This window comes from Nannobrachium achirus, assembly GCF_963921795.1.
Source record: "Nannobrachium achirus genome assembly, chromosome: 23".
NCBI classification, from domain to species: Eukaryota; Metazoa; Chordata; class Actinopteri; order Myctophiformes; family Myctophidae; genus Nannobrachium; species Nannobrachium achirus.
This window is the reverse complement of record NC_137830.1, coordinates 8,957,972-8,982,915: the sequence shown is the minus strand read 5'-3', so window position 1 is coordinate 8,982,915 and position 24,944 is coordinate 8,957,972. Positions and strand designations below refer to the sequence as shown.

General features: G+C 43.4%; 1 protein-coding gene across 1 annotated transcript in view; it reads right to left on the bottom strand.

Annotated features, from left to right (window-relative positions):
- Nucleotides 1-24,944, bottom strand: part of LOC308308733 (protein phosphatase 1H-like) — a gene marked incomplete at both ends in the record, with an annotated part of 30,458 nt that overhangs the window by 2,839 nt on the left and 2,675 nt on the right. The window contains 6 exons of the mRNA XM_080754187.1: nt 142-260; nt 949-1,033; nt 2,028-2,140; nt 7,790-7,992; nt 9,943-10,189; nt 14,767-14,962. Of these exons, the coding sequence (XP_080610313.1) occupies nt 142-260; nt 949-1,033; nt 2,028-2,140; nt 7,790-7,992; nt 9,943-10,189; nt 14,767-14,962 (963 nt within the window). The remainder of the gene's footprint in view (nt 1-141; nt 261-948; nt 1,034-2,027; nt 2,141-7,789; nt 7,993-9,942; nt 10,190-14,766; nt 14,963-24,944) is intronic.

Below are 24,944 nucleotides of genomic sequence, written 5' to 3'. Positions count from 1 at the left end.
ATAATGAGCCAAACAGGGCTTGAGTAGAGCCCTACTGACCAGTCTATAACAAGTGTTAATGGTGTTAAATACAGACTGACCATCCATCCATGGTGAAGTCTCTGTACAACATAATGTTAATAGTATATAATGCAGACTGACCATCCATCCATGGTGAAGTCTCGGTACAGCATCCTCTTTCCAACCTCCTTCCTCTGAACTCTCCTGGGGAACTCCAGGTGAGTGAACTCTCCTCCCAACAGGTGAGGCTGCATGTAGCCCTGCAGGACACGCACACACACGCACAAGCACACACACGCACAAGCAAGGAGGCACGCATGCACACACACACACGCACACACGCACGGGAACACGTTTGTGTTAGGTGTGGCTCGTGACATTAAGATTGCGGAATGCGGATACAAGCGGCTGCTTTGATTGGCAGAAGGTTTGCCACCACCGTAGAATCACTATTAGAATGTATGTTTTGTTTATTTAAGGGCTGGAGAGACCTTGAAGGTTTTTGTCTTTTCTTTTTTATTCTTAATATTTTGAAACACATTTAAGTGTAAGTTCATTTTCAAAACGGTAAAACACCTTTTGGAGAAATTCAAGTGGGCCCTGGCCCAGAAATGCATTTTTAAGACAGCTGTTTTATGAATGCTATAAAAAAGAAGTATACAAAACTAACAGAAAGAAAAAATCAGAAGAGAAATAGGTAGCCTTAAATGTCTTCAGATCTGACTAATGACTAATAGAGTATTCAATGAAAAAAAAGGGAAAAAAGAGAAATGTTGAATATTCATGACAGGACCTTGATGGTTTCTTTCTGGGAACAACAAAAACATGAACAACATGGAGCGTGATGGGACACATGTTCCCCCTGTTACACTGTTTTATTTTACACCTGTACAACTAATTAGCATGTGTGTGTGTGTGCGTGCGTGTGTGCGTGCGTGTGGTTCTCACCAGGAACTGGAGTCGCTGTCGTTCGGATTCGGGCGTGAACTCTGACGACACGGGGATGACGTCACCGTTCCTGATGATGATGGCCCTGGAGAGAAGCACATATTGATTTAGTTTTAGTCATTTTAGTCTTTTGAATACAATTCCATTTAGTTATATTTTAATCATCTGAAGAGTTTTAGTCAACTAAATCTACATGGCGTCTAATGGCTGATTTTACACTTGGTTGTGTACTGAAAATAGCCGATATGCAATCTCACAACGTGCTGCACCGCAGCGCGTTGTAGAGCTTGTAGATCAGCTAGTTTGTCCAGCATCGCACAAAAATATATATAGAGAAGGCTATCCTTTGAAATATTATAATAGTTCATTAGATGCACATGCATCAGTTCTGTGGCTAACGTCCCCAAGTTCTCTACACTGCGTTGAGCAGACGTGCACTCTCTTGCCTGTGCCTGCGTGTTATTTTAGCATGCATGACACGGCGTGAAGTCAAACTAGTATATTTAGTTCTGTCATCACCTCCCCTGTGCACCCTCTCATCCACACCATACGCACGCGCGCGCGCGCACGCACACACACGCACACACACACACACACTAGGGATGGGACGATAATCGTTATTATCGTTTATCGTGATAAAAAAACACTCACGATAATCATATTGTGGAGATTTCAATTTATCGTAAAACCGTCCTCCGTCATGCACTGGGATCAATTCACCTCTTATTCTCTGAGCTGCATATCCGGTACCATTTAAACCCTCTAGAATTGGTAAAACAGACCTGGAAAATAACGTACTTGATACCGTCTTTGTCAAAAGAATTGCCGATCTACAAGCTCACGATCTACAATCTGTGAGCTTGTAGATCCGCCCCAGTATAATGGATGTTGGGGGTATATTGATTATCATGATAATATCGTAAATCACAATTTCTTTGGTCATTTTCATATCGTCCCATCCCTAACACACACATGCACACGCACGCACGCACGCACACACGCACACACACACACACACACACACACACACACACACCTGCTGTCCCCAGTAGATAGACCAGTGTTAGAGCGCCACCTACCTGCTGTCCCCTGCGTTGCCCACATACAGCTTCCCCAGCAGATAGACCACGGTCAGGGCGGTGCAGCCTCCTGTGATGTTGTACATCTGCCTCTCTCTCTCTATCTGGGCGTCCTGGGGCAGACACAATGGGAAATACACAGAGTTTAGCGATAGAGTTGTCGATGCGATGCAGCCTAAAATGCTGGTGTCGGTATGGGCCGGTGTTATCGCATGATCATCTACAGCAGTGGATCCCAAACTTTTTAGCTCGAAACCAGGGGGAGAGTTCCGCCGATTTAAAATGAGCCCAATACGGAACTAAAACTTCCTATGATTGGCCGCTAGTTGCGCTGTTTTCCCAGGGCCGTTTTTAGCTATAGGCGGTATAGGCGGTCGCCTAGAGCGCCATCCTAGAGGGGGCGCCGAAATGGAGGGAGTGGACCCAAACCAGCCCAAAACCGGCCCAAAACCGACTAAATTCACGGCAAAACCCGCAAAAATCACACGCGCGCTTCGCGCGAGCGGGAGTGGGGGGGCGCATTCGAGAGAGCTCGCCTAGAGCGCCGATTAGACGCGCTACGGCCCTGTGTTTTCCCCCTGGCCGGTTGCAAAAATAATTGTTCTCCTTTTGATCCCATTCATTTCCCCCTTTCGTGTTCTAACCTTAATTAACATTTTAATGAATACTTTATGGTTCCTATCGCTAGTTAAAAATTGCCTTTCAATCACGATGATATGCGTTTTGTGAAAATAAGGTCCCATTTATGTTAAAATTGATGATAAAGTTGCGGAGGGAGTGGCCAACTAAACTGATACCAGCCGGCTGTGTTCTTCTTCGTGTGCTGTATTTCGGGAGGCTCCGACCACATTCTCCCATGTATCCCTGCGGTTGCATGTGACCGTTGGCAGCCAATAGCCTCCTCTGTTTGCATTTCAATCTATGATGGCAACACCCATGCCAAGGACCCATATTGTGTCATTTGCGCTGCATAGAAACCAATGGCTTCGCTTTGTCCATATCTTTTATACAGTCTATGCTCAAAACCCAAAAACTAAATTAGACATTTGTCCGGACCGGCTATTTTCACTACTTCTTAAACATTTGTTTTCTAATATGGAATTTCTTCGATTTTTATTTTATTTCTTACTTAGAGCTTGGAACCCCCTCAAGGAAGAGTCCCAGAGAGTCCCCGGACCACATTTTGAGAACCCAGATTGTTCTTTAATTACACACCGCTATCGGATCAGTCCTCTGGTAGGCAAGTTGTGAGAATCAGAATCTGTGTCGGGAAGGACAAACACGGTATCGCTACGTTTCTAGAAATAAATCCATACGAAACGCTGTCAGAATGAGACAGAGCTTTGTCCTCTGCATGCGAGAGGACAAAACTCACTTGTTGCGATCCGCCCTCCACTCAATGACTTTCACGCAGCAGATCAGATTAGAGCCAAGGATCGATCCGTCCCAGCGATCGATCCTTGGCCTTATCTAGTCTAGTGAAAGCCACCGAGTCAAGGTGAAGCGCTGAATGCCGATCGATCTATTATGTGTCTTCTCTGTCGGGCGGAAACCTCATGTGTCCAGAACTGTTCATTCAAATTCAAAAGTATAGATCTGCAAGCTGGAAAGGCTGTGTGAAGCGACTTGTTTCGAGCCTGTAGATCTGATACTTTTGTAATACTTTTTCATGATGCTGTACATCAGGGTTCCCAAATAGGGGCTACTCTCTGGCCCCCACCAACCCCAGTAATAATGGTGGTATAAGAGCAGCAACAACACTAGTATATCACCGTTGTCAGGTGGAAACCTCGTATCTCCAAATGTGTACGTTCTTTCGCAAAGTAAAGCCCTGCTTCATCATTCAAGGCCGTCTCACAAAAGTAGTGAAAACAGCAGATCTACAAGCACACAACGCCTCGCGGTGCGAGGCGTTGTGTGCTTGTAGATCGGCTGTTTTCACTAGTTTAAATCATTTTTAAAATGATAAATGCAAAACGAACGGTTTTGGACATATTTTCACCCGACAACGACGATATCTGAACTGTCGCTGGAGTAGCGGGAACGCCACCGTCGCACCCTGCAATGCTGTGGCCCTCGGCTTGGTACCCTACATGATTCGGCCCTTGTACAATCAAGTGGGACCTTGATTTACAAGTAACACGCCCAAACGGCGAGAAGTGATTGTCAGAACGCGCTGAAACAACAGAGCTTCTGGCACCACACACAAACAGACGCACGCACAAACAGACACACACAGACACACAAAGACTGCGTGTTATAGAACTGCAAGAGGATTACCACAGCTGAGTCTGTGAAACTGTGTGTTAAACACAACAATTCCCCCGAAAGTGGCAACCAGGCCTGGAATTTCATCATTTAGGGTTAGGGCAAGGCCACTTGGCCTTTGGTGTTTTTTGAGGGCACAAAGGCCAAATACCAGGACAGGAAGGCCATCAAATAAAAATTTTAGTCCATTGAAATAATTAATTGAATTTAAGGGCTGAGGATGAATTTAATATGTAGAGTAGACAATCTTCAGTGAAATAATTAAATAATGGGATTTACAATGTTATCCATGCTCAGCCCTGCGCCAATCAAAATGACTGTATTGGTTTATGGGGTCTCAGGTAGCCTCGCGTAGCCAGGCTTACTCATCTGCGAAGAGAAAAGCTTGGTCAAGATATGAGGCAGAAACCGTTCTAGGAGGTGGGGCGGAATATTCGCGGAAGTTGTCTTTGGTACAGTCAGCTGGGGCATTAAGGCCACTGTGGCCTCAGGGCATGCCATTTTTGGAGGGGCACAAGGCCAAACTGAGGGGCAACAACAACACCTGAAATTCCTGCCCTGGTGGCAACAACACAGACTCACAGAATACAGCTGAGTGAAGATCAGCGAGGTGGCACAGAGCCGTGTGCCAAGATCAGCCCTTTATACATTTCGGCCATTTGAAAATAGCCGATCTACAAGCTCACAATGCATAGCGATGCACCATTTCCATTTGAAAACTTGTGAAATGGGACATTCTGCATGATGATGAGTACTTTCCACTTTTGGCACTTTAAGTATATTTTGATATTTTTATACCAATACTTTTGTACTTTTACTCAAGTCAATTCCGGAGTTGAATTCCAGAGTTTTACTTGTAAGGCTGCTAGATACCAAAGTACCTAGGAGAGTGCAATCCCCATTCTGCCAATGCATTTCAATGAGAATGGAGTGTTTTTTTTTTTTTTTTTTTTTTGCAGAAATCCTCTACTGGCATGAAACCGCTCCATTCTCATTGAAATGCATTGGGTGGAATGTATTTGTACATTGCAGTATTGATACTTTTACCACCACTGTCCACTGAGGATGGCACAGAAATGGTCTCATCGTGAGCTTGCATATCGGCTATTTTCAGTGCACAACCAAGTGTAAAATCAGCCATTAGAACAGGGCCACTCAACTTAAGATGGCTCAGGGCCACTCAGCAAAATACCAAAAGTCAAAGGGCCGCAAGCTAAAAATGACGGTCCCATTTTGGACATTTACAATGATTTTGTAACACACTTCATGACAAGTCTAATAATAATAAACGCACAGAAACTAGTCTTTGAATATTTTTGACCCGATTCAATGTCTTCTAAATCCTTCTAAGATTTTGAAAAACGCATGTTTCTATGTCAGTGGTGCTCAAAATGTTCCATGTCAAGGACCTCTAGAATGATATGTATTTTGGCCACGGACCCCCATCTCAAAATATTTAGTTCCAGGGACCCCCAGAAGCAAGATTTGAGTTACAAACGTTTGCTCTAAAAATACACATTCAATTCATATTCCCATTTTCAAAGATTTGCACACATTCACGACTTTTCCAAAATAGCAGATCTACAAGCTCGCAACGCGGCACTCTGCGAGCTTGCTTGTATATCTGCTATTTTTCAATAGTTAAAGCATTAAATAATTCTAGGCCTAACCAAACACAATGTGGAGGCACCGTTTCCACCACAAGGTGGCAGCACCTTCCACCACGTGGTGGTGGTGGCTATAAAACAGGTGCTGTGTGGTCCATGCATAATGCAGTGCGGTGATGCCCTGGAGGGAGTCGGCTTACAGTTACAACCACAGCTCCTTTGTCTCGTTATCTCATTAAATCTACAACCTGGGGGTCCAGCTTCACCTCTCACTCTGCTACAGTCAGACTACCTTTCTCAGAGTGGCTGCGTAACCACACATTTCACAAAGCTGTCTCTCTCTCTCTCTCTCTCTCTCTCTTTAAAGGTAATTGTTCTGTTTTTATTTACAGTGTACACTCTCTCTCTCTCTCTCTCTCTCTCTCTCTCTCTCTCTCTCTCTCTCTCTCTCTCTCTCTCTCTCTCTCTCTCTCTCTCTCTCTCTCTCTCTCTCTCTCTCTCTCTCTCTCTCTCTCTCTCTCATTGATCATCAGATAAACATGAACATACAGTATACCGAGTATTACATTAGTTCCATTGATGGAGGCCCGAACACAACGGACTGAGGATCATTAAAATGACCATAATGGAAACAGAAGTGCTTGGGCTTTACTGTGTGTGTATCCTCTGTGATGGTGATGCTACCGCACTCCACTCACTGTATGTGGCTAAAGTGCTACAGTGACATCACCAGATAAACCAAAACAATCAATAGATCAATACACAAGAAATGACACAGGCCTTTTAAACCAGCTTATGCCTTGTAGACTAGCCTTGTGGAGCAGTTTAGTGGCCTTCATATATACAGTATATGGAGATCCAGGTGATGATAGTCAGCAGTCTTGATTTGCAAATGCATTCTGTCTTGGCCATAATTATATGGCATGTCCATACAGTATATGGGTGTTGCCAAATATGGGCTTAACATATGGGCATTCCCAGATATGGGCTTACTATTGATGACATCAGGGATCTCCATATATGGGCATGGATATCCAGGTGATGATAGTCAGCAGTCTTGACAGTCAGCAATGTGATGTCAGAACAGCTACAGTATAGACATTGATGGTGGTGATGTCACCAAGAACGCTGCTCCCTCATTGGCTAAAGGCCCTGCCTTTGTACTGTCGGCCAGTTTTGAGGAGAATAAGCGTACTATATAAAGATTTGGGAGAACATACGTGCAGTGGTGTAAAGTAACTAAGTACATTTACTTAAGTACTGTAATTAAGTACAATTATGAGTTATTTGTACTTTACTTGAGTATATCCAATTTCCAAAACTTTTACTTCTACTCCACTACATCTCGGATCCAAATATTGTACTTTTACTCCACTACATTTATTTGAGAACTTTAGTTACTACTAGTTACTTTGAAGATATACATTATACTATTATAAAACATACATAAAGCACTTTAGCCCTATTTTATACCTAGGCTATTTGAAAATAGCCGATCCACAAGCTCACAACGCGCCGCGATGCGACGTGTTGTGAGCTTGTAGATCTGCTATTTTCAAACATTTAGTACTTTTACTTTTGGTACTTTAAGTACATTCTGATGCCAATACTTTTATACTTTTACTCTAGTACATTTTGAATTCTGGACATTTACTTGTAACGGAGTACATCTACAGTGCAGTATCGATACTTTTACTTTATTTTTAAGTACAAAATGTGAGTACTTTTTCCACGTCTGCATGCGTGTTTTCAGCGAGCCTACAATGAATAATAACATCTCACCATGTCTTTCCCACCACCAGACTATTAACTAACAACATCTCACCATGTCTTTGAAGGCGTTCTCGATGGCTCCCACCACCAGACTATGAACTGACAACATCTCACCATGTCTTTGAAGGCGTTCTCGATGGCTCCCACCACCAGACTCTGGTGCTGGACCTTCTTCTCCATGAAGAGACGCAGTGGGGGAGGAGCCTGCTGCTGCTGGGGGGGAGGGGCCTGCGTGGGGGCGGAGCCCGGCGGGAGGGCCGGGGCCCCGGCGGCCCCCCGCAGGGAAGCGGCCCGCGTCAGACGAGGGCCCGTCGACCCTGAGGGGTATAAGGGGCAAGGTTATTATAGATAACGAAAAGTTGGAAGTTAAAAAAAAATTGTTACCTGAAAAAAAAAAAAAAAAAATTTAAAACAGTAAGACTCCCTAATCGGGAGATAAGCGACCCTCACGTTGCATACACAAACCTTTAGAATAGGCATTCCCAGATATGTCCTTAATATTGATGACATTGGGACAGGGATCTCCATATACGGGCATAAAGGAGATTCTGGGGAATACCCATATATGGACGTTAACATAGGTGATGTCACCTGTGATATCACCTGTGATGTCAAAGTGACAAGGGAACCAACCAATAGACTGTAAAAATGTGTACTGACTGACACAGATGGAGACAAGCTGCGACACTTATCATGGAAAACTGCGACCTGTGGTCACAAAAACAGGCTGCACTCTGTCGAGGTGCCAACTTGCGCCTTGTGCACTCGTGACCATATATGGCCTACTTGTGCACCAGCAGAGCGTGCAAGTACTGCGTTCAGCGTATCTGTTGCATATCTGTCTGCCCAGTGTTATTTATATCAGGTCACACTTGTTGATGGTGATGTCACCAATAATGCTGGTCCCTGATTGGGCTACGGTATTCAACAATTCAACAACACTGACATACATACATACTGTACATACTGTACATCAGTGGTTCTCAACCTGTGGGTCGGGACCCCCAGGGGGGTCCCCAAATTATTTTGGGGGGTCCCCAGATGATTAACTTAATGTGCAACATTGTTTTCTCACTCAACAGTAAACAAACTAACATAACATTGAAGTGTAAAGAGGGCATATGCACATTTCTAAATTACAATTTAAGGACTTTTTAATACCTCTAAGCATGTAGATCTGCTATTTTCACATTAGAACCGTTTACAAACTGTAATGCCTCAACTCTTAGTGCTCGTCAGGGTGGGGGGTCCCCAGTTAAATTATGATTATTTTGGGGGTCACGGCCTGAAAAGGTTGAGAAACACTGCTGTACATATCCAGCCGATCGCTGTATTTGCTCGCTCTGCTTGTGCAAGTAACTCGCATACCCCGCTCTAAAATCGAATTAAAACTAACTGAATTAGGAGGGGAAAAATATACTATAATGCAGGGGTCTTCAACAGGGGGTCCGGGACCCCTAGGGGGTCTCCAGAGTTACTACAGGGGGTCATCCAAATCTTTGTGTGATAGAAACTTCTTTGTCCTCCTTTTTTATGTTAACCAACTTGAACCCTAGCATCCAAATTCGGAGAAATTTAGCTGAAAATAGCAGATCTACAAGCTCACACCGCCTCGCGTCACGAGGCGTTGTAAGGTTGTAGATCGGCTATTTTCGGCAAAGAGGTTTGGTGTAGAGAGGAAAAAGAGCAGACTAAAGCCCTTTGCACACAGGCGCGTTTAACCGCACGGATAAAACGGACAATATAATTTTTTGAAAAGAAAACAATGATTCTCTATGACCTCATGCACACCGGCTCCGAATTAGCCGTGCGACGAGTGGCTGCCGCCGTGCGTTTTTTTCTCAATCGAAACCAGTTCGATTCGTGCGTCTTGTCGCATGCGGTAAAAAACTCATCACTCCTTTTATGACTCCTTTTTGGATCCGGAGCGCCAATTCCGCACAGCCTTGCACACCAAATCCAATGCGTTTTATTCATGCCGCAAACGAAAAAAAAAGCAACTGTCCTGTGTGCAAAGGGCTTTAGTAGTAGAGTGAAAGGTCAAGTTTATCAAGTATTGACGGTTCAAGTGGTTAAATATCTGAAAACACAAATTGACATGAATCCAAAATACACTGATGATTGCGCTGTCAAACGATGAAACCATATGGAATCTTTGAGCAGGTTGTGGGGGGTCCCTGCTTCATCTCTCTCTCAACTAAGGGGTCCTTGGCCTGACAACGTTGAAGACCCCTGCCATAATGAACTAAATCCCAAACTCTAGTAACCTTGGTAAGGGGGCGGCGCGGGGCCGTCGGTGGGGAGGTGTGGGGGTGGTCCTGGGGGAGGGGTGTCCTCCTCGTGGCCCAGGATGGTGGGTGGGGGGGCGGAGGGGTTGTGCAGCAGGTGGATGACGGCCTGCAGCTGGCAGGCGATGTGGTGCTGCAGGAGGCGGGAGCACGCCACCGCCGCGCCCCAGCCCGCGTGGCCGTCAAACAGACCCCAGTAGTGGAAGGTCAGCCCCTCCGAGTCCATCTGGGAGGGGAGGGGAGAGGAGAGAGAGAGAGAGAGCATCATCAATAGAGCATCACAGTTTAAGCCCCGCCCGCCCTCACTCCGGTGTCGGAAGCGTTTTCCCCCATGCATTTCATCCATAGACATTTCATAAAGTATTTATTTAATCTAGGGATGCGGTATCGGTACTCGTGGTATCGGTACTCGCCCCGATACCGGCCTATTTTGCGGTATCGGTACTCTTCCGATACTGCTCACAAAGCGCCCGAGTACCCTGTGTGTAGCCTGGAGCCAGCCTGTTCGCTCCGTTCCACATTTTGTATATTTTGTATTGTCTCTACGATGCGTAGAGACAATACAAAATGTGGAACGGAGCGAACAGAAATGTGTGGCAGTTGTGCCATGTTCTGGGAAAGCAATGCAATTTAATGTGTTATATACAGCCAGAAAGTGAGGAACATCTGATAAAAAACAAAAAAACAAAAAAAAAAACGTAATTTAAAGACATTTTGTATTATTAATTGTACTCGTATCGGTACTCTGTATCGGCGAGTACTCAAATTGAAGTACTCGTACTTGTACTCGGTCAGCAAAAAAGTGGTATCGGGACATTCCTAATTTAAACGTCTTTTAAGCCTCTGACAAAGCCACCCCGGCTGGTGACGAATCATGGCAACAAACACTATTTTTTGCATGCAACGATTAATTAGAAAGCTGAAAAAAAGACGAGGGTACAACTTGTATCCTCATCTTTTTTTCAGCTTTCTGATCGGAGTGAGGGCGGGCGGGGCTTGAACTGCGACGCTCTATACGCGTGGCAAGTTGGAGAATCCACTGGGGAATCCACTGGGAAATGAATTCCGTCTTACTATTTACAGTATATTAGATAATTGTGATGTCATGTGAAGCATGACTAATCCTGGTCCCAGCAAGCACGGTCAGGACCTGGACCAATCAGTGACGTCTGGATTGAGGCCAGATCAAGTCAAACCATGACTAGTCGGATCTGGCCTAGAATATCACCAGATTTCAACCAACATAAATCCTGCCCACGAAAACGGGCGTTAATCTGAGAGGGTCCGATCGAGACCAGATAAATATCATAACTAGTCAGATATGTCCCAGAATATAACTTTACATGCTCATATTTCAACTAACATTACAAACAATAACAATAATCCTATAGTCCAAATGACGTCCTGGTAATGACGTCAAGATCATCCCCATATGGGCTGTGATCTGGCCTAGTTCTGAACGTCACCGGAGTCACCGGAGGACGTCCTATCATCATAACGTCATCATGACGTCATTTGGCTTGCAGGGGTCTGATTGGACATGGTATTGTCCAATCAGAAAAGGGACAGAAAGGTTCCAGTGAAGTCAATGGGCTTTTGGGGCTACAGAAAAGTCAAATGAAAACAGGTTTACTTTAGGAGACATAAAGGTTCTGGGACCTACTGTAGAACAATAGTTGCGACCGTCAGGGAGCAGTTTACTATGAAAACCTCCACCGGCCGTCCGTCGGTCGGTCGGTCGGTCGGTCGGTCACACGTCACACGTCACACCTTTGCCCTGCTCATATCTCTGCATCAGTATATAGGGCTTGTTTGTTTATTGTATGACATCACGCCACATCATCAGCTGTGGACTCTGTGATGTCATCGTATCGCATCAGTATATAGGGCTTGTTTGTTTATTGTATGACATCACGCCACATCATCAGCTGTGGACTCTGTGATGTCATCGTATCTCCATATATGGCCATCTCCGTATATGGAGATATAAGTCGTCCATGCCCAAGTATGGGCTGGTGAGGTCAGACTTTGTGTGATGCGTAGGTTATCTCCATATATGGAGATTCAACATTCCAGGCAATGCTCTCTTCCCTGGTGAGAATTGCCCCTTTATATAGGGCTTGTTTGTGTATTGTATGACATCACTCCACATCATCAGCTGTGTGATATTTGTGGAGACGTTGGTCGCTTATCTCCCGATTAGGGAGTCTTACTGGTCTATTTGCCTATGCCTATGGCAACCACACTGATAATCACTGAATGTCAGTCTCCAGGTTTTCTTCAGAATATGTATGACACTGATTTACTACGACGCTATGGCACATTAGGAGTTCTAGTACTAGTGGTTCTCAAACAATGTATTTGCAAAATATTCGCAAGGACCCCCATAACTCTGAGAGTGTTCAAATGGACACGTAAGGGTCCATTTGGTTTCATTTGAACTGCTTTGGTTGTGTATTGTTGTTGTCATTGTTACAACTCAAGATAACATCAGGAACACAGTAAAACTTTAATATTCGCTCTAAATTCTGACATTTTATATCTCCCAAAGCCCCATGGTCAACAGTCAATTTTGGCCAGTGTGAATGCTGGTCAGCGGGAACCAGGCTACTGTTTTTCGGGAACAGTTTTATATCAATTGGACTGCAGTGTGAATCCGCCCTCAGAGTCACAGACAGTTCTTAACACATTGGATGCCAATATTTTGACACTGTAACATGGTTAATGTCCTCCATGTTGGAGTGACTGGTAGAAACACACACACACACACACACACAGCTTCTCATGACTCAGAGACCACAATGATGACACCATGACTCATCGACCACGGAGGCCATTTCTGAGCCGGCGATTTATTTATTACTATTTACAGTAACACCACCAGTAAGACGCCCTAAGGGCGAGAAGCGAGGTCATGCTGACACAATACAGTATGTCCAAATATGGGCATTCCCAGATATGGGCTTAATATTGATGACATCAGGGATCTTGGCCATATATGGAGTGTGATGTGAGGTGTGATGTACGGACGCACGTACGGACATAATCTGCAGGTTTTCCTACTAAATGCAACTAGACCCCATAAGTCACATCTGCCCATGAAAGATTTCCCAGCATCGGGAATGGGCTTTCTTTATTGTGTAAAAAAAAACATACTCACGGCCGGACTACACCAAGCCTTTTCGCGCGCGTCAGTGCGTATGCGGGTCGTGCGCGCGTATGCGCGTTTTGGATAGATCCAATGTATATCAATTCAGCCGGCTACACCAGGCGTACGGATAGCGCAAACCACGGATACGCATTCCCTAAAAATAGGATCGGTTCTATTTTTTAAGCACACGTATGCGTTTTGTACACAGACTATCTGGTCTTCCTCACATATACTCCCTCCTTGGTGTAGCCTGGAGCGTTTATGCATACGCGAGCGTCTTCGCGGACAGTGCGCGCGTATGCGCGCATTTTTTGGTGTAATCCGGCTGTTAGCCACTTGTACGCATGCCCCCACCCACTGAAATCAAAATAGTTAAAATCGCTAAAACGATAGAAAGCAGTAAATGAAAACATGTTAACACTGATCTTTTCTTTTCTCTTATAACTATCTAAAATATGAACCCTTGTTGTAAAGAATCCAAAGTTTTCCTTTAAACTGAAAAAACATTGTGTTTATGAAGTGGAAATCAACATCTCTGACCTGCTCACCACCTTTTACACCACTCAGATCTTATCAGATCTTATCAGGTCGACAGGCGAACTCTCCCTTTTCTCTGTATTTACCCAGGGTAGGTCTGCTGAGATGAGAACAACTGCAGTGCTCGTTCAGCAATGTCCTGCTTAAAGGTATATTCAGTGATTGTATTTCATTCAAATAAAAATATAATTGGTACATTTTCCATTCATTCTCCTCACTAGAATGTGTGACCATATAAGGCCTTCCACCATGGCCAGTGTTACGAGCATAGCTAGATTCGGGTTTCAGAGGTGGCCGGCCAGTCCTCGACCAATCAGGGTAGAGTATGGCCGTAGTTATGTTATGATGTTTAGTTATGATGGTCAAAATAAAGGTTTTGAGAACCACAGTCGCTCTGAATTAAGAATGTCTGCTAAATGCCTAGATTGTAAACTACTGAACTCATTAAATGCCACAGTCTCGTAGTAAATCAGTATCATACATATCCTGAAGCTGGAGACGTAGGCCTATCGATATTCAGTGATTGGGTCTAATGATCAAAACGAGAACATTATAATGGTGTAAAAATATATATATAAAAACTAAACATTTCCACACTGTAAGGCCAGTAAGGAACAAGATGACCCCGGCCGCTTTCATTATCACTGAATACACCTTTAACATTCACACATTTAACCTGGGAGCTGACAGTCTGATACAGTCTGCTACTGTTGTACTGGGAGCTGACCGGTACAACCACAGTGTGTTACTGTTGCACTGGGAGCTGACCAGCTCACAGCGCGGCAGCGAGTGCCGAGCTGCAAGCTTGTAGATCTGCTATTTTGAAAAAAATGAACATTTTGTGCAACCCGATTCTATAAATGTCTTCTTTGAAAAACACATGTTTCTACTTCAGTGGTTCTCAAAGTTTTCCGTGTCAAGGACCCCTAGGAATTATATGTGTTTGGCGGCCGACCCCCTTTATGTATCAGGGACCCCCCCAGAAGCAAATATTTGAGTTATAAATGTTTGCTTTAAAAAAGGACATATTCAAAGAAGAAAATCAAGATGTTTCAAAAATAGGCTAGTTAAAGCATACAATAATGGTTCAACTGGTTAAATGTGAGTTATCCTACCTCTCCTGTCATGCTGTGCTCCATGCTGCGGACCCCCCAGCCGTCTCCGTTGGGCAGCGAGTTGCGTCTCTTGGCGGTGGGGGTCCCGCCGGGGGTGGAGGGCGGGGGGCAGTAGCTCATGGGTCTACGGCGGGACACCACCACCTCACAGCACGCCTGGTCCTCGTTCACCTGGCTCTTACCCGCGTTGATCACCCTGCCACCAGGAGAGAGAGAGAGAGAGAGAGAGAGAGAGAGAGGAGGCAGAGGTTATTTAGGTTTTAAAGGTTTAAATTTGTTTTATTTCATTTGGATTATTATAAAATGTTTTCAATGTCACTTATTTTGTTTTTAAAAGGGGTTTTGCTGGTCACCATAATCGTATTGTGGAGATATAAATTTATCATGAAATTGTCCTCCGTCATGCACTGGGATCAATTCACCTTTTATTTGCCGAGCTGCATATCCGGTACCATTTAAACCCTCTATAAATGGATCTAGAAATAACGTACTTGATACAGTTTTTTTTCCACTCTCAAATCTCTTTGCCAAAAAATAGCCAATCTACAAGCTCACAACGCGTGGCATTGCAACGCGTTGTGAGCAAATGTTCTGCCCCAGGATAATGGATGCTTGGGATATTTTGATTATCGCGATAATCACTAACCTGCACAAACTCTTGTGCAGGGGGGTCCTTGACATGTTGAAAGTTTAGGAACTACTGGTTCAATATGTTTCCGACAAGAGGCCCATGGAATGCTCTAGCCCACGGGTCTCAAACTCGATTTACCATGGGGCCGCTGGAGGCAGAGTCTGGCTGAGGCTGGGCCGCAAAAGTAGTGAAGTGAAAAGTAGTGAAAACAGCAGATCTACAAGCACACAATGCCTCGCACTTGTAGATCGGCTGTTTTCACTAGTTTAAATCATTTTTAAAATGATAAATACAAAACAAACGGTTTTAGACATACAAGGTTTCCACCCGACAACGACGAAATATAACTCATGTAATTGGCCCACTGGCTTGTCACTTGTCATGATCTGAAATGGCAAATCTTTGAGTAGCAGCAGCACTATAGAGAGAGATCTCTCTCTATAGCGCGCAATGAGGGCCTCTCCAACTCTTTTTCCCGGGCTGAATCAGGGGCCCAGCATGTCCCTGGGCCGCACTAACATTAAACTTTCATATTAAGGTGGGGGCCACAAAATATCGTCTCGCGGGCCGCAAATGGCCCCCGGGCCGCCAGTTTGAGACCCCTGCTCTAGCCTCTGTCTCTGAGAGCGCAGGGCTAATTGACTGCTCCAATCACAACTCTAATTACACATCCTGATCCATGTAATTAAATGTAACTCCTCAACTATCGTCTCGTCTGCGCTACCAGAACTAAGTGGAAGGTGTATGGTATTCCACATGTTGTGGGTTTGTTTCCATTACGCTGAAACAGCATCTGATTTGGGAGCTGCTCGGGACATGGAACTATCTCTGAGAACCATCAACACCACGACAACACATTCTTCTACAGTAGAACAGCTATTTATTTATTTTGTATGGCTATTTGCGGTGTCAAATAGCCATACAACCAATCTTAATAATTACTAAATAATATTTGCAATGGCAACTTTAATTACAGATACATGTTGGCATAACCTGAGCTCATTCATCATGACCAGAGAGCAGGGGCGTCAATTGGGTATGGCAGGGGTATGCAGCTGCCATACCCTGGGTCCAGGGGGGAGAATAAAAGTTACTTTTAAATATAAATCCATGAATGTCTCTTTGTCTATCTGTTCTGGTTATTGTGTTGCTAAATTACATTAAAATAACTACAAATGCAAAATTTAACAATGGTAACTTTAACTTTAACAAGGTATTATAAGTATATTCTCCACACTTTTATTGGTATAAATGGTATATTCCCAGGTTCTGCAGGTCAGCTGCACAGGTACAATTCATTATTGTTAATTGTGGCACGTTTACTATTTTATGCCAAGTTTAGCTGCACTTGAACAAACCGTAGAAACGGGGGGAAAATAGAATGTACTTCTTAAAATAAATGTATTGTGCCTGTTGCTAAGGTATGGCAACATGACTGGTGTCTTGCACGCGCGCGAAGACACCAGTCATGTTGCCATACCTTAGCTTTTTCTGAACTGACGCCACTGCCAGAGAGACTCTTACATCCACTGTGCACCAAACATGTGTGTGAGAGAGAAAGACTATAGAATCCTGTGGGAAAGGGTTTACTGAAATATGAGAGAGAAAGAGACAGACAGACAGACAGACAGACAGACAGACAGACAGACAGACAGAATATCACTAGAGCAGGGGTCATGGAGACACAGTAATGTGGTTTCCTACAGTACATTAACTGGTGCTATACACAGCACTGTTTCCCAAGCAGTGGGTCGCTGACCCATTTTTGGATCACGGACCGATTTTCATGGTCAGTGTGTGCGTGTGCGTGTGCGTGTGCGTGTGTGTGTGAGAGAGAGAGAGAGAGAGAGAGAGAGAGAGAGAGAGAGAGAGAGAGAGAGAGAGAGGAGAGAGAGAGATCAATAGATATCTAGTAAATTGACTGGAGCTGTTGTAAACATATTGACCATGGGTGGGAACCGGATCAGGGTGGAGCACTTTCATTCATTCGTTCCTTTTTTTAATTCATTCATTCATTCACTCACTCCTACAAAAACAAAATACAAGTCAAACATACCGGTAGTTGAACTCCTTGAACAACTTACAGATCCATCTCAGAAAATTAGAATATTGTGTAAAAAAGCATTGCAGATGCCCCATAGCAGCCCAAATCATAACATGACTGTGGAAACTTCCCACTGGACTTCAAGCAACTCTGATTTCAGAAGGTTGACATTTCTCTATTATAAATCCTTGTTTTGAGTGGTCTCCTATAATATTGTAATATTTTGAAATATGGACTTTTGTTGTTTTGATATTCATGAGCTGCAAAACGTTACCAAAAAAGGTTTGAAATAATTCACTGAAAAAATATATTAAAGTTTAAAGAAAATGTACTTTTACACACTAAATGAAAACATTTTAACACCCTGATGTAAAAACATTGTCCTTTAGCAGTGGAATCCTTTACTCCAGGGGTCTTCAATAGGGGGTCCGGGACCCCTAGGGGGTCCTCAAGTTACTAAAGGGGGTCCTCCAAAACTGAGTGATAGAACCCCCTTTTTTATATTAAAGTTATACCATGTAACTTTTTTTATAAAACAAATCTTAAAATTGTTTTAACTGTTAAATCGCTAAAGTTTTAGAACACCCACTCTGTTATTTTCAGCTTCTAAAGCCTTCTCTTTATATGTTTTCTATGACCCTAACCGGGGTCCGGTTTTCGCGGAAAAATTACGTCATCATACCGGCCAATCACAGCGAGGGTTATACACTGCCGGCCAATCATCAGCTTGCCTCAACAAAACAAAAGCATAATACTCGGGTGAAGGAGTCCGTTTCTCTGGAATGCCTGAACGCACAGGAACCAGGGACCCCTCTAAAGATAGATCTCGGCGAGGTGGAGGCAGACACGGGTGTGTGAGGCCCGGTCCGCGGCGAAAAACGGCCGAAAGACGCGGACGCGACCGCGGTTTCTATTTAACACTGTTACTGAACAAACACTCTATAGCAAGGATTACTATCACAATATAGAGCCATTTAACACTGTTACTGAACAAACACTCTATAGCAAGGATTACTATCACAATATAGAGTCATTTAACACTGTTACTGAACAAACACTCTATAGCAAGGATTACTATCACAATATAGAGTCATTTAACACTGTTACTGAACAAACACTCTATAGCAAGGATTACTATCACAATATAGAGTCATTTAACACTGTTACTGAACAAACACTCTATAGCAAGGATTACTATCACAATATAGAGCCATTTAACACTGTTACTGAACAAACACTCTATAGCAAGGATTACTATCACAATATAGAGTCATTTAACACTGTTACTGAACAAACACTCTATAGCAAGGATTACTATCACAATATAGAGTCATTTAACACTGTTACTGAACAAACACTCTATAGCAAGGATTACTATCACAATATAGAGTCATTTAACACTGTTACTGAACAAACACTCTATAGCAAGGATTACTATCACAATATAGAGCCATTTAACACTGTTACTGAACAAACACTCTATAGCAAGGATTACTATCACAATATAGAGTCATTTAACACTGTTACTGAACAAACACTCTATAGCAAGGATTACTATCACAATATAGAGCTATTTAACACTGTTACTGAACAAACACTCTATAGCAAGCTTTACTATCACAATATAGAGCCAGTTAACACTGTTACTGAACAAACACTCTATAGCAAGCTTTACTATCACAATATAGAGTCATTTAACACTGTTACTGAACAAACACTCTATAGCAAGGATTACTATCACAATATAGAGTCATTTAACACTGTTACTGAACAAACACTCTATAGCAACGATTACTATCACAATATAGAGTCATTTAACACTGTTACTGAACAAACACTCTATAGCAAGCTTTACTATCACAATATAGAGCCATTTAACACTGTTACTGAACAAACACTCTATAGCAAGCTTTACTATCACAATATAGAGCCATTTAACACTGTTACTGAACAAACACTCTATAGCAAGCTTTACTGTCACAATATAGAGCTAGTTAACACTGTTACTGAACAAACACTCTATAGCAACGATTACTATCACAATATAGAGCCATTTAACACTGTTACTGAACAAACACTCTATAGCAAGCTTTACTATCACAATATAGAGCCATTTAACACTGTTACTGAACAAACACTCTATAGCAAGCTTTACTGTCACAATATAGAGCTAGTTAACACTGTTACTGAACAAACACTCTATAGCAATGATTACTATCACAATATAGAGCTATTTAACACTGTTACTGAACAAACACTCTATAGCAATGATTACTAACACAATATAGAGCTATTTAACACTGTTACTAAACAAACACTCTATATAGCAATGATTACTATCACAATATAGAGCTATTTAACACTGTTACTGAACAAACACTGTACTCTATAGCAAGGATTACTATCACAATATAGAGCTATTTAACACTGTTACTGAACAAACACTCTATAGCAATGATTACTACACAATATAGTGGGTTTAACAAAACAATGTTTGTTTTAACCTATACATTTAGTAAGTACATTATTTGAGGAAATGTACTCTCTGTCCACCAATGTACCAAAGCGCTCTCAAACCATCCTCCTCCCATGATGGGAAAGAGAGATGCTGTTGGGGGGAAATATCTGGGTAAAACCATGACCTCATCCCCACCAGCGCTGGCTGTGTCACTGTAGCATTATCGTTGTTGTCGGGTGAAAACCTTGTATGTCCAAAACCGTTCGTTTTGCATTTATCATTTTAAAAAATGATTTAAACTAGTGAAAACAGCCGATCTACAAGCACACAACGCCTCGCACCGCGAGGTGTTGTGTGCTTGTAGATCGGCTGTTATCACCATCTTTGTGCGACGGCCATGCATGATGAAGCAGGGCATCACTTTGCGAAAAAACATCCAAATTTTAAACTTGGAGATACGAGGTTTCTGCCCGAAAGTGACAATATGATGCTAGCGAGCTGTGTACTGTACATGAGGGGACCACCAGTGGTCCTGGGAAGGGATTCCAGGTGGTCCTCAGCTATAATGATGGAGAGTTGGTATAACAAATGGCCCCTTCATAGATCTTTAGCTCTTGAGAGTAAAATGAAACCAAATGGACCCAAGAGGGTCTTTCATTTTACGCTCTCGTGTTACATTATTGTTAACATATCGTCACTGTCGGGCAGAAACCTTGTATCTCCAAGTTTCAAATGTGTACGTTTTTTTTCGCGAAGTAAAGCCCTGCTTCATCAGACAAGGCCGTCGCACAAAAGTAGTAAAAACAGACGATCTACAAGCACAGAACGCCTCGCACCGCGAGGCGTTGTGTGCTATTAGGTCTGCTGTTTTCACTAGTTTAGTTAAAAAAAATGAATGATAAAAACGAACGGTTTTGGACATACTAATACAGTATCTGGCTTAAAGTCCTGTTCGCAATTTGGTGTTAGGGGAGTTTCTCACCTGAACTGAGTCAGTGGGTCCCTAGACATGAAAAATCACTGAGGTGCTCGTCCGCCATAGTGCCACGAATGGTGCAATGGCCAAATCAAATATGGCTGCCATCGGCTATGATGAAAATCCAACTTTTCTGTTTCTGGGTGTATAGGCACATGTAATACCTCTATTTGGACTACTTGTGGTGTGGGGAATTCATTTCTGATATTGTTTTGACCATTTTGGGTGATTTGGACCTCAAAAGGTCATGGTCAAGGTAATTTTGCTATTCCGAAGACCGTGGGCCATAACTTGGCCATTGTTAGGAGTAAAAACAGGTGCAGTAGGTCTAAATCAACTAATGCTGACATGTATAATTCATTTCTGACATTGTTTTGACCATTAAGGATCATCTTGTCTTTGAAATATCAATGTCAATGCCATTTCTCAAAAACGATTTTGTTCATTACTTGCACTTTTATAGTATTTTTTGTAAGTTTGTTACTATTTTATAGTAAGTTTGTTTTGTTTATAACAAAAGACATACTAGTGAGAAATACAACAAGTAAACTTCCACATTTAACTTTAAAGGGGGTTTTTAAATGGGTGTTTAAATGAGCAAATAAGACTATTTACGAATAAAAGTGACAAATAAAAAACAAAATCACACACAAAATTAAATAACAATTTCCCTCAAAGTGCACCTTATTGTGATTGTGTGCATCCAAGATAGTATGATGTGTTTTACAGGATGTATTTGCCATTGTTCCATGGCAAAATATGATGCACCGATATCCATCAGCAAGGCAGCCATATCCTCGAGTGTCGAAGTGTTCCTTGCATCCATTCATGTTCCATTGGTTGTAGTCTTTCCTCAGGTTCCTTGGCTGTTGCAAGCAGGTGGCAAGAGGTGCCTTGTTGGTCTCAGCAGTTGTACTTCTCTGCTACCAATGCTGTGTCTTGTTCTGTCAAGGTCTTTGCCTCTCCAAAGTTTGTTAGATATTGTATTCGGTCAGAAGCCATAGCTGCATGCTTAGTCCCCAGTCATCTCCAGTTTCCAAGGCATATGTCCCCTGATCACTGTCTTGGCTAGTGGTGCTCCAAGATGCTTGATGCTGTAGAAGCATGTGCCGCTGCACACCTAGTGCCATACTGCTACCAGATCTACTTAATCCCCAGTGCTTGGAAGTATCACTACGATAACTCTCTGGGGTCCACTCATAATCCTGGCGACCCATTATTCCCTCCATTAGGTTAGGGTTATGGGTAGGTTTAGTTATAATAGGGCCAGTTGACTCCACATGTACCAGCAGCTTGGTGACAGCCTCCTCAATCTAGTTCAATCTTTGGGATCTCTTCACCTCCAGCCCCTTTTGCAGGGAGCCACTCATTATCATCAGAGATAACAGAGTCGACAGACACACCCATCCCTCATCAACTTTACAAATTCTGGTTGTCTGAGGAGAACAAACAGCTCTCCAGCTGTGTGTTCGGAATGTGGTGTCCATTCAAGCTTGTGGAGATGTAGGTAGAACGGCTGCTTTGGAATCTGAAGGTTCCAGGGTCGATTTCTGGCTCCTCCTGCTTATTTGTTGAAGTATCCTTAAGCAAGACACTGAACCCCTAACTGCTCCAGATGAGCACCTTGCATGGTTTCATGGTGTGAATGTATGTGTGAATGTGTGTGTTAATGGGTGAATGTGAAATACATTGTACAGCGCTTTGGAGAAGAGCGCTATATACTGTAAATGCAGTCCATTTACCATTATCAGCTGTTGTCTCTGTTGATGATGTCGCTAGTGGAGAAGAGATCGCAGACATCTTGAATAGGATTGGGGAGGCTGACACCTGGTGTCTGTACAGCCTCCATTATAACTAAGCCTATCCCTAACCTTCACTAACCTAATGGTCAGAATAATGGGATGTCAGAACTATGAGCGGACCCCAGAGAGTTGTTGTCTCCTTCACATTACTGCTATACTACACCCCATATTTCCAAGCACTGGGGATGAAGGAGAGCTGGCAGCAGTATGGCACTGGTTAGACTCACTTCCACTGCATCAAGCAGTCTCATCTTGGAGCACCACTAGCCAAGACAGTGATCAAGGCACATATGCCTTATAGACAGGAGATGACTGCATTGGCCAGGTGAGGATTAAACATGCAGTTATGGCTTCTGACCGAGTACAATATCTACAAACTTTGGAGGCAAAGACCTTGACAGAACAAGACACAGTATTGGTAGCAGAGAAATACAACTGCTGAGACCAACAAGGCACCTTTCTAGCGCATTTCTTGCCACCTGCTTGCAACAGCCAAGGAACCTGAGGAAAGACTAGAACCAATGGAACATGGAACATGGCATGACATAAAGGCTTGTCCTGTTGTCCGGGACAAGTGCCCATACTATGGAGTGGAGGGACAAGGGGGGTCATTAGCCGTCCTTTTGTTATTAAAAGGACGGCAAATGGTGGTCCCTGCATGGCACAAAACAATGCCACATTATTTGATTAAAACCTTGCTATACAACCTTGCTATACAACGACTGGGCTTGTAGGATCGGCTATTTTCGGCAAAGAGATTTGGTATAGAGGGGGAGAAGAACAGACTAAGTACAGAATGAAAGGTCAAGTTTATTCTTTTATAAAAAACCTTGCTATGATGCAAATTGTTTTGAAAAGCACGGCTGCGGCGTGATGAGTAGCAGCTGATGCTAGCCATGCAGCTCTGCACTGTGGGCTGCACATGATGAGTGGGAGCATCAACAACAACACCAGGCCAAAGCCATAAGGCAGACAGACACACAGGAGGCTTCTGAATTATAGATGGTGGAGTTGACCTGTCATCATCTGCAGAATAATATGCCTGTCCGCTCCGACGTTGAGCTACATAACACAGACCACTGTGCACCAGGCCAGTAGTAGGCCTATATATAGGCACAACGAGCACACAAAAGAACAGGGATTCAGTGAGTCGCTTTGCTGATCAAACAGCCGCGGTGAATCACACACAATGTGGGACTAGTGACGCCGTGGGGAGACTGAGGAAACCATGAATAGAATATAGTTAGCACACCTACACGCACGCGTGCGGCCGTGCGCGCACACGCTGACGAACACGCACTTCCAGTGTATAAGGGCATGTTTTCTAGGCCTCTTTTGCATGCATGCATCACACAGTTTCACAGAATTGGTACAAAGGCAGGCTGAAAGACAACTATAAGGATGTAGCCTATAGACTTGATGCAGGTAATAGTTTTACTTGGATATTCCCACAGCCTTTGCAAAAATACAAAGACTGACATACGGTATGTTAGGCTATATGAATATGGCCGATGACCGTGTCTGCCTTACTGTGCTGTCAATAGGCGTATAGTATGTCCTGCTGCCATGTTATCTGTTTTGATGAATGCTGGATGCTATACTGTTTTAACTCATTCTGAGCCCAGGACATTAACGGATTAGGGGGTCCAGAGTGCCCCCTCCCGGCCCCATTAACGGCCGCTGTCTTATTTTGAAGGCCAGAAGTCTAGACCGGAAGTACTTCCGGTCTGACGTCATCGGATCGTGCGACGGAACCGATCATTGTTTACGTGGTGCCATGCTGGATCGGCTCGGAGATACTCACCATGTGTTTTATAAACTTCCATCTGCCTCCATCTTCGCTTCTAAAGTGTAGTTTTGAGATAATGGACATTAAAGATGAGATTTCCCGTCCACCTCAATGTTACAGGCTGACTATTGTGTGCTCGTGGAGCCGTGATGATGACAAATCAGCGCGGATTTCGTCTCCGGAGCGTCGGCCATTGTACTCGGTATTTTTACTCGCCGTTACAGTAATAGATTACTTTTCGCGCGATATCGCGTGAATGGCACTATAAATACTCTATTACTTTTCACGCGACATCCCGTGAAAGGCGCTGATTGAGTTAATATGCTGCTCAATTCACTGCACTTTAGGATTGCATGCTTATATGACTTCATGCTTATTGTATTGTACACTGCTGGTCCTGCATGAGTAATAGGCCCATGATTTTCGTTTCATGTGCAAGCAGCATGTAAATGGGAAAACAAAATATATATATATCGTC